The following is a 10,984-nucleotide window of genomic DNA, read 5'->3' as shown; positions in this document are numbered from 1 at the left end:
CATAATCCCACCTAACATGATACAACAATCCTGAGTGCAACCAAAATGCGCTTCCCCAGACGAGGAGGCAAAGCCTTTGGGTAATGTTTACTCTTCTCCTTGATATACCAAAGCTTCAATCCAACGATGTACAGTTAACAGTACTTAAATACTGTGATATAAGGTCACTATGTCTTATGCTACATGCATGGGGGAGAACAAAAGAAACAGGAGAGAGAAGATAATGTTTTATATGCATACAAGTATTCTTAAAATAAGAAAGAAATACTCTTGACCTTTCGCTTTTGCTTCTGTCCTTTGCTTCTGTCGCAGGTCCTGTGCTTTAGCTGCTATTTAGAACTCCCGTCTACTTCCACTAAGCTCCGGTAATCCCTTTACCTGCTGCAGGCACCTCAGTTGGTTGTGGTTCACGGCGGGTGGGGTGACCCAGACCCTCATTCCCGAAGGATCTGGACCATCAGCAGTCCTGCCTGGATTGGGCTGTGGTGGTTTTCCGTTGACGTTGGTTAATCACAGGGCGTGGTGATACTAGGAGGCACCCTGAGGGATCTCGTGTGCTCCAGACAGGCTCTTCTCTACCTCCCTGTGGGGCAGCGGTCCATTTTCCCTGCTGGTCAGGATCAGTCACGCCAGCTAGCACAGTGACTCCCTTCTTTACCTGCTGATTCAGAGGCATAACGAACTCCAAGTGGCCGGAGGCAGCGTTAGTCCCCAGTTCAATGGAATCATTGTTGTGTGCATCTGACGTGCTAGATGCTAGTACTTTACAAAAACCATTTTGTTTATTCTCTGTTTGCCCCCAGCAGATAAGCTCAATGAGAGCAGGATTTTGGTCCATCCTGTCCCTAACTAAACCCCCAGCGTCTAGAACAGTGCCTGGCGCGTGGCAGGTACTCAGTAAGCATTGCTGAGGGGGCTGGGGCCTTGGCTGTGATTTCCCTGTGCTTTGGGGCGGGAGAGAAGTGCTCCTCCTCCATCCCAGAACCCCAGCCTGGGAGCCAGGCCTGTCCCGAGGAGCCCCGGGCTGCAGCGTGCTCTCTGACAGAGGGGGGCCTGCTGCCTCTCCTCACGCTGACGGTGCTGGGCCAGCAAGTGAGCACAAGGCCTTGGTGTTCACCGTCCCAGCCCATTCAGGACTGTTTACTAGACTAATCTGGAACAATAAACCTGTCCCCACCCTCCTGGCGCCTGCCTCACTCCATCCTAGGCCTGTGTTTGAAGATGTGTTTAAATTCCGGGCCTACACTCAGCAGACGCCGCGGGCCAGCTCCTGGCGGGCCAGCACTGGTGAGGGGGGAGACACTGGGATGCTCGGGTCCTCCTGGTGGCTGGGCCTCCACACGCGGTCATCCAGGGGGAGCAAGGCGGCTCTAGCCTCCACCCAGTGTTTGTTATTCCATGTCAGAGCTTTATCATAAACATTATCCTAGAGTGGGCCGCAGCAGCTTTGGGCGAGGAGGGTTTGTTATTCTAAAGTGGCGGGGGGCGCAAGTCCTGGAGGCCTGGGAGTCTGCGAGCAGCGCCAGGCTTGGGAACTCAGGGTGAACGGGAGGGAGGCAGAAATCAGGGCAAGGCTGTTCCGTGCCTGTGCCCGGGGCCTCGGAGGCCCCCCTTACCACCCTCTACTGTCGGGGTCAGTTGGGATAGCTGCCTCTAAAATGAGCTCCACAGAGGTGGAGACCAAGCCCAGTGAATCCACCAACCCCAGATCCCTGCAGAGAATCCACAGAAAGGTAATGTTTGTTGATCGAATGAGTAAGCGTAACTTCCCCGTATCCGTCGGAAGCACCAAGAATGCCGAGGAAGCAGCACGTACTGTTTTGAAGCTCCAGTCACGGGGACCTGGTTTGGAGCCAGGCAGACGTCATTGCAAAGCCCAGCTCTGCCCTTTACCAGCCATGTGGTCTTGGGCCCCTCTGCTTCTTTGGTTCCCCGTCTGTGAATCAGGACACCCTCTCTGCTGGCTGTCTCCCAGGGAGAGCAGAGGGAGGCCCCAGTGGGCAGTGGGCAGTTAGGAAGATGGTTTCCGGGGCTGGTCTGCCCGAGCCCAGGTGCACGTCCCATCCCTCTCCAGCTCTGTCCCCTTGGGTGAGTTACTGTCTCTTTGCTGTAAGGTTGTCTTTGTTTTCTTTTCTTTCTTTTTTTTTGACTCTATTAATTGGAGCTAATACTAGCCTTATCTCAGAGTCGCTGTTAAGATTAAATAAGTTAATGTGAGCTTGGAAGATGCCTGACACAGAGTAAGTGCTCAAAAATGTGGCGACCATGGTAATGAACCGATGAGGACCTCTGTATGAGTCACAAAGGATGGCCCGGAGGCGGGAGGTGTGGGGATAGGGCACGTGACTCGGGGTCAGCAGTCTGCCTTCCGAAACAGTTCCCGAAAATCTGCTCTCCAGCAATGAGCAGTGAACCAAGAGGTAGGCTTCCTGCCCTTACTTCGTTCTCGGTCTACACAGGCAGGGAAGGGGGAATCACCTGAGACGGACACTTCATGGGTTAAGTGGCAGGGCGGGGGCGGTGGGGGGGAGGAGGGCCGTGTCTGTAGGAGGCACCAAACCTCGCCTGGGCGGCGCGGGAGCCCAGAATGATAGGCCTGGGTTTCTGTCCAAGCCCCACCACACTGCCTGTGCCACGCTGGGAATGATCTGGTCTCAGTTTTCTGTATGCAACATACTACTAATAAATTCTCTTTGGCTATTTCTGGCTAGTTCACAAGGCTCCAGAAGGAAGACAGGTGTGGTAATATGTGTGGGATGAACCTGGGCTGTGACAGGGAACATCCAGAAATCCAGCCCCAATCGTGGCACGCCCCTGGGCTGGGCGTCAGGCTTGGCTTTGAGTCTGCTCTGCCCCCAGCTTTCCTGTGTGGGCTTGGGTGGGCTCTCTCTTGCCTGCTTTGGGCCCTGTCTCCTTTCCTCTTCTAGATGATGAGGGTACAGGATGAGATCAGTGCTTCTCAAACTGGGCTCCAGGAGACCCATGGGTTCCACAAAGAAGCCGTGGGAGGCTCTGCTGCAGGAGGGCATTGAGTCTGGGGGACTGCAGGCCTAGCCTGACTCCTCACATCAATCGGGGAAAGATCCACTTTTATCTATTCCGCGTACTGAGTTCCAAGTAAGGTTCCTTTGGAAAACGGTAACAATAAAAAAAGATTCTATGGCCAAAAATGGTTTAAAAAACCAGCAGACCAGATGACATACAGGGGCCCTTCTGGCTCCAATCTGGGAAGGTTCAAGTCTGACTATTTTCTTGCAAGTTTTATTTACCAAGCATTCCTCCAGCTCTTGCTACATGCCAGGGCTGTCCTCAGCATCCTGCAGATGGTGACCTGCTTAACTCACTGGAACACGTCCTCGCTCCACGCAAGCCACAGGACTGCGGAAGTGACTCCATGTGTCTAGGGAGGCCCCGGGGAGCCATTTCCCCTCCAGCCAGGTCTTCTGGGCACCTGAGTGGATGACCTCACCCAGGCCAGGTGGTGCTGCCTCCGAAGAGCGGCAGGTGTATGTGGGGGCAGGGCGTGGTCGCGGGAGGCCTGTGTATCCCAGCCCCCCAGAGAAACAGAGCGCTCCAGCTTGACGTGGACACGTGCGTGCGAGGCCTATGCTGCGTGGCAGGAAGTGCCTGTTGCCTTAGTGATGTGCACAGCAACAGGGTCACTGCCTCCTGCAAGTCATCCCGGCCACTAGGCTGCCACCAACGCCCTGCACAGGTGGCCGCAGAGTGAATTTCAGGGTGCTCGCTGGAGCCCAGAGAAGGCCCAGAGGTGGGGTCTGACCTTGTACCCTGCCAGCTCCGTAGGGGGAGCGGCCTGGGCTGCTGTCCCCCAGCGCTCTCCAGCTCTCTGCCTGCCAGAAACAGAAGCAGGAGGGGACGCGCAGAGGTGATCTCTCGAGCACGCTTGGCCCTGTTGCCCCTGTCCATACGATGTGTACCTTATTACATGAGCTTTTCTGTTCAGATCTTGTGTTCTGGAATGAGGTGGCTGACGTCACTGGTGGGAACTTCTGCCACGTATAACGCGTGCCCCAAGTGCAGACAGACTGCCAAAGTTGTAGGGTCTAGTCTGAGGGGCTTACTGAGTAGCCTTGAAATATGAAGTGACTAAGCACTGCAGGTGGCACTAGGTGGCACTAAGGTGCTAGGGAAAGGATGGAGTGACATCCTCTCGTTACCAGCCCCGTGCTGAGAGCTGCAGACACAAAATGAATAAAATGCAAGTCCCATCTTCAAGAAGATCAGAGCCTAAAGGAGAGCCAGGTGGCCAGCAGGCACCATCCCATGTTCGCGCTGGGGTGGGGGACACAGAGGCATGGCAGATCGCTTGTCCACCACACAGCGGTGCTGGGCAGCACCAGCACTGAGTGTCTGCTCAGGTGTCTGGACCCAGTGGCAGCTGGGCACTGCTGGGCTCAGCTGGCCTCACTCGTATGGTCCAGGAGCCAGCTATCTGTTGGCTGGATTGGGATGACGTCGGTGGGACAACTGAGGCAATTTGGCTCTGCCCATCCAGCATGGCCTGCTGTTGGGGCCATGGAGGTACAAGAGACAGCGGCATCTGCTGGTGCTTTTCAGGCCTCTGTACGTCCTGGTCACTTATATCCAGAGTCCAAAGTCACACTGTCAGAATAGGAGGGAGCCAAAGAGCTCCGTGGCCAAGGGCATGAGTATACACACAGGTTAAGGTTTGGAGCCACTACTGTGTCAGTTTGCCATGCAAGGAGACTGTGGGGGCCTCCGGGAGGGGCCTGACTCAGCCCCCAGGTGGTCAGAGAAGCTTCCTGGAGAAGACATTTGAGCAGAGCCTGGAAGGCCAAGTCTGGGTTTGCAAGTGGAGAGCCGAGGCAGGAGGTTTTCATGCGCAGAGAACAGCATGTAAGAAGCGGGGAGACAGAAGGGTGCTGAATAGCTGGGTGTTTGGAGACACGAGGGCTGAGTAGGAAGCGAGGTCATTGACCACAGCAGGGTCCGGGTCACTGCCTTGCAGGCTCTACCAAACAGCTAGGCCTTTACTCTGAGGGCAGGAGGCTCCTGTGAAAGTTTTGAGGAAAAAAAAAAAAGAGAGAGTGTGAAGACAATCAGATTTGTGCTTTCAAAAGGTGACTGTGGCAGATGACTATGGGATGGGGAGAGGGGTGGGAGTCTGCAGGGAGGGGGACCGGTTGCACTGGGCCCAGTGGGAGATGCTCGGGACTGAACTGGTGTGGTGAGAGGCCCGGGGCTATGGTCCAAGATGGCAAACAGATGATGGGCAAACAGCATGCGGAGGCCTGAGGGGCTGGTGACAGCAAGGACAGGGGGCTTGAGACGGCCTCCGGACCTTCTGCCCAGGAACTGCAGCAGCTTTTCCCTGCACCTGTGCTAAAGAACACAAATCCTGGTCAGACTCCTCCCTTTTGTTGGCCAGAGGGGTCTGGGATACACCATCACATGAAGCCAGCTCTGGTCCCAGCTGTGCAGAGTCGAACGAGTCCTTTCCCCTCATGGGCCTCAGTTTCCCCATCTAAAATGGGACTTTTGAGGTCATCTCTCAGTGCCCCCATACCTTGGGCAGTCCATGTTCCATCAGAGCCGTGGTCCTCATGCCAGAAGCAATCAGACCACTAATGTCGTTCCCAGGGAGCCTGTTAAAAATACACATCCTGGGCTCCCCCTCGGAGATTCCAATTCTGGGCGTGGGGACTGAGTGTCTGGTATTTTTGTCTGGTGCTTCACGTGATGCTGATGCCAGGCCGGTCTGGCGAGGGTGCAGCTGTGTCCCCAGGGCCTGGCATAGTGGTCCAGAGCGCAGAGGAGCTTCAGGAAATGTGCTGAGTGCCAGCATAGGTCTGATGCAAAGAGGCCGGCTCCTCAGACCTCTGCCTGGAGTGAGGGTGATTTCTGGAGGAAGTGGCCTTAGGGTGGAGCCTTGACATCTAAGTAGGTTTTCTGTTTGTTTTGCTCATTCGTTTGTCTTGCTTTGTTTGCCGTGCTGTTGATTACAAAATTAGTCTGTGCTCATTCTAGAACTTCCTGAAGCACAGGAATAAGAAAAATTTAGTCAAAAGACAAACTTACTCATCATTCCAAAACCCAGACACAACTAGGTTCTCATGTTGCCACATCATTAGGTAAGATGTTGATAGCCAGAGCAGAAGCAGGGACCTGTGTGGGCAAAGGGCTGGAGATGAGAAGGGACTGAACATGTTCAGAGGCCAATGGAAGGTTTCAGGCCACACCAGCCGGCACCAGACCCCACACATCTTCTCTGTTTCAGGGCCTGTTGCCCCAAAGTCCAGAGCGAGGAAGGCTGGGCCTAGAGGTCTCAGGGTCCCCAGCCTGGTCTGGAATCGCAGCCCTACTCCTCTATGTGTCTTGCGTGCAGGTGCTGTTTGCCCTGAACCAGACTCTGCTGCAGCATGAGAGCGTGAGGGCGGGGGGCCTGCAGGCGCCCTACACAACCGAGGACCTCATCAAGCACTACAACTGCGGGGATCTCAACGCCGTCATCTTCAACCACGACACATCCCAGGTGAGGCTCCCTCCTCCCACCCAGATAGCCTGGAGCTACCCAGTTCCAAAGGCCTGGCCCGTGTGAACCCACCTAACATTTATTAGACTCCTACTATGTGCCAGGTGTAGGCAGTCTTCTTTGTGCCATGGTAAGCAGGACCGATGGGTATTTATTTTACAGATGGGGAAACTGAGGCTCAAAGAAGCAAAGAGATTTGCCCAAGCCCACACCACTTAGTTGTTGAGTTCCAAGTTATCAAGAGCAGCACTTGAGTCTGGCGTGTGGGGCAGAAGCTTAGCCCTGGAAGAGCAGGGAGGCCTCTGAGAAGTTCGTATCAGCATCTGGGGAAATTAGAGGCCGGGGGAAACAAGTTCATGGTTAGAGCTTGGGCGAGAGTCCAGCTGGTGGCATTCTGCCTTAAGTCAAGCCCTAGAGGAAAGACTACCCGCAAGCAGGGCCGAGTGTGAGGAGCACCCCAGGGAGCTGAGCATGACTCCACCGGGCATCCACATTGCCCTCAGGATAAATTCCAGGATAGTCTGTCTAGCACTCGAGGCCTTCTGTGTCCTGCCCTCTGCTGACCTGGTCCCAGCCCAGGTGCCCCACCCCATAGACATTGTTCTGCTGACCTGTGCCCAGCACAGCTTCTTCCCCATGCCATTTACCTGCTGATGCCACTGTTCTGTTCAGGTTCCTCCGTCCTCCTTTCCTCCTGCTGGGCCCTGGTCCATTGTTACTTCCTCCAAGAAGCTCTCCCTGACCCTCTGGATGGGGTTGGAGATTCCCCTGGGCCCCGCTAGGCCCTCTGTGCCTTCTGTCATGGTGCTTGGTTAACCATTCATTCAAGAGCAGTTCCTTGCTCGGGACAGTGCGGTGGTGCCCTGTTTTTCTCAGTGTAAAAGCCAGAGTCTCTATAATACCTGTGTGGGCCCCAGGTCTTCCCCCACTCCCACCCCATGTCCTCTGCCCTGCCTTCACATGCACCACTCGAGCTCTGTGGGCCTCCGTGCTATTCCATGGGCCCCCTTGGCATGCTTCACCTTTGCCCTTCCCCAGGTGTCACCATGGCTCACCCCCCCATCTTAACTCAGAGATCATCATCTCAGTGAGGTGGGCCCCAACTCCCTGATCTAGAATTGTAGCTTGACCCCCGTTCCTACACTCTCAACCTCTTTATTATGCTCCACTTTCCCCCCATGGTCTTTATCATCTTCTCACAAACTTACATATTTTTATTCATTGATGACATTATTTATTGATTAGAGATTTATTGATAAGAGATAATTGGTTGTTTGTCCTCCCCACTAGAGCATACGCNGAATTGGTTGTTTGTCCTCCCGACTAGAGCATACGCTCCCTGAGGACAGGGACCTGCACCTGTTAATCCAGCAGTATATTCTCATTGGCTAGGCCAGGGTGTGGCAAAGCAGGACTCGGCAAATAGCTGCTGAATGAATGAATGAAATTGGTTGTAAATACCAGGCCCAGTGCTATGAAAAGGGATGTGGGGCTGTGGGGGCATCAGGACAGCTGGAGAGAGCCACCCTTTTGGGGCAGACAGTCTCCTTGGAAAGAAAGGAACATTCCACAAGCAGTGGCACCCAAGTGTGATCCTTGCTCCAAGGGAGAGTAGACGGTGCCGCCGGAGCCTGCGGCAGGAGCAAGAGTTCAGACAGACTCGGGGCAAGAAGGAAGGATGCCTGCAAGGTGAAAGGTCAGGGAAGAACCAACTTGGCCACGGACAGGAGGAAGAGGAACGTTCCAGCAGAGGCAAGAGCGAGCAGGAGGAGGGGTGCGAGTTTGGGCTGTAGGTGGAGCCGGGGACCGGGCCCAGAGGCTCTGTGTGCTCGTGCCGCCCTCTAGAGCCTGAGCTCCCTGGGGCAGGCGCGTGCCGTGCCTCCCTCGGTCCCCGTGCCGAGTGTGGGGCATGGTGCAGAGCGAGTATCAGGGAACGGCTGTCCGGGGAGCCAAGGTGGGGTGTGTGTTGTGCTCTGTGCAGTGGAGACAGTGAAAGGAAGGATCCAGAGACTCTGCAGGGGAGGCTCAGGACTCTGAGAGCTCTGATTCCGACCTGCGTGTCTGAGTGCTCTGTGCCAGGGCCCGCCCTGTGGCATTCACCGGGAGAGGGGCTGGTGAGCTCTGTGGTCAGCACTCAGGGTAGCCTGGGCACAAAGTAGCTGGGCTGGGGCTGGGCTGGGCAGGACAGGGCCCTGCTGCGGCTATGGCTGACACGGAGCTGAGAGAGGGAAGAATGGGATGACCTCAGGAGCTAGCCAGCTCAGATTTTCTTTGAGCCTGTATCCAAAACCACTGATTTGTCTCTGGCAGGGGACCTGTGTTGGGGTCCCCTGGTGGTGCCCGTCCTTGAAGCGGGACGGAGGGTGCTGTTGGATTGGCGCACCCAGGTTAGAATAGCAAACTGGGCGGCACTCCCCTATACTCCCTGGGTACACAGGCGGAGTCTAGCCCCCCAGGGAGAGACTAGGCAGCCCTGTCCCCAGACACAGAAAAGCCTCAAGTCGGGCTAAATCCAGGGCCATGTGCTGATGGAGAAGGGGTTCTGGTGACATGGGGCTGCCTCTGTAGCAAGAGGCCTCGAAAGCTGTGGGGAGCCGAGGACACACAGGCTGTAGGGGTACAGTCACCACCCGTAGACAGGGAGGAAGTGGCGTTGGAGCAAGGCTTGAGAATGGAGTCTACCCGGCGGGGCCAAAGTTGGGGGGCAAGCTGCGTGGTGGCGGGGGTGGGAATGTGGAGGGTCCTGAGGAAGGATCTGCGGAGCAGGGGGCAAATCATAGGGGTGGGGGGCGGAATGCCTGCTGAGGGGCAGAAGCCTGGAGTTCAAGCGGGAGAGGGATGTGGCCAGAAAGAAACCGCAGCGCAGAGGGCGATGCAGGGGCTTCTAGAGGCCAGGCTGGCGCAGGTGCAGGGCCCAGGACGGGGGACAGGGTCTGGCTGCACCTCAGCCTGGACCTCTCTTGCCTCCCCACCCCACCGTCCCACCTTTTTTTTTTAATTTTTTTTAAAGATTTTATTTATTTATTTGACAGAGAGAGAGACAGCCAGCGAGAGAGGGAGCACAAGCAGGAGGAGTGGGAGAGGAAGAAGCAGGCTCCCAGTGGAGGAGCCTGATGCGGAGCTCGATTCCAGGACACTGGGATCACGCCCTGAGCCGAAAGGCAGACGCTTAACGACTGAGCCACCCAGGCGCCCCCACCGTCTCACCTTTAGAAATGGCTCATGCCCCAACCTCCCAAAGCTCCCAGGTCCCTTGCACCATCAATGCCCCACAATCACAGGGTGGCCCAAAGGAAGGGCGGCACAAAGACAGGGTGGCCCTGTCTGAGCCCTCAGCCTGCTTTAGAGTGAAAGGTCAACTGTAATTAAGGGTCGGAATAATTAACAGGCGTGGGGGAGTCCACCTTAGCCATGAAACTGGACCGTCCCGGACAAAGCAGGACCAGTTATCTGTGAGGTGCCTCCTCCACGTTCCCACATCCCTCTCAAGCATGGACCCCACAGTGACTCCGTCACTGGGCTATGAGCCTCATTCAGGGCAACAGACCCAGTCTGAGGGTGCTCTGTGGCCCCTAGCCTGACACAAGGCTAGACCCACGGAAGTTCATGGAAGGTGTCTGATGGATGGATGGGCTGAAGAAAAGGGATGAGGCCATTGAGGTCAGTGATGTCCCAGTAGACCCGAGCAGTTGGCCACNAAGCAGTTGGCCACCAGACCTGACCCTATCCTGGTTGTGGGCCATGGGAGCCGACACTGAAATCTGCCCACGGCCCCACCCCAGCCCTGCCCAGCCTATCTATCTCATCATCCCACCTGGGACTCATGGCTATAGGACCCCAGGGACCTGACATGTCCTCTTTAAAATTCTATGGTGCGTCCTGCACTTAAACTTGTCACGGGAGATTTAAGGCACCTGACAAGTCTAATGACATCATTAATTTGTTTCCATCCCAGCCTGGGCCCAAACCCAAGTCCCATCCTTGGCATAGAGCCAGGGTCCATCAGCATGAAACATGCAGAGAATGTCAGCCAGCTGCCGGGCAGTCCCAGAAACCCCAGTGGCTAGCCTAACTCCTTCGTGGCTTTGACATTGAACTTTCTGGTTCTTGTCCTTGTTAAATTTTTTTAGCTCCCTAAGGAATGAATGGAGATTCATCTTTCCACAAATGCACATTCATGGTCAGGAAGCAAAGGAGGGGCGCCTGGGTGGCTCAGTCATTAAGCATCTGCCTTCGGCTCAGGGTGTGATCCCAGGGTCCTGGGATAGAGGCCCGCATCGGGCTCCCTGCTCCACTGGGATCCTGCTTCTTCCTGTCCTACTCCCCCTGCTTGTGTTCCCTCTCTCTCCCTCTCTCTGTCTGTCAAATAAATAAATAAAATCTTAAAAAAAAAAAAAGGAAAAAAAAAGGAAGCAAAGGTGGAAGAGCCTCTGCCGGGACCCTTGGCAAGAGGGAAGGAAAGCAGGCTGT

General features: G+C 55.4%; 1 protein-coding gene across 1 annotated transcript in view; it reads left to right on the top strand.

The window, feature by feature from the left end:
* The window catches only part of TRABD2B (TraB domain containing 2B), a 208,487-nt gene that overhangs the window by 176,371 nt on the left and 21,132 nt on the right, over nucleotides 1-10,984 (top strand). Inside the window, exon 3 of the mRNA XM_034655605.1 lies at nucleotides 6,368-6,577. Within this exon, the coding sequence (XP_034511496.1) occupies nucleotides 6,368-6,577 (210 nt within the window). The remainder of the gene's footprint in view (nucleotides 1-6,367; nucleotides 6,578-10,984) is intronic.

This window comes from Ailuropoda melanoleuca, chromosome 2 (genome assembly GCF_002007445.2).
Source record: "Ailuropoda melanoleuca isolate Jingjing chromosome 2, ASM200744v2, whole genome shotgun sequence".
In the NCBI taxonomy this organism is placed as follows: Eukaryota; Metazoa; Chordata; class Mammalia; order Carnivora; family Ursidae; genus Ailuropoda; species Ailuropoda melanoleuca.
The sequence above is the reverse complement of the archived record's forward strand: the minus strand, read 5'-3'. Positions and strand labels throughout refer to the sequence as shown.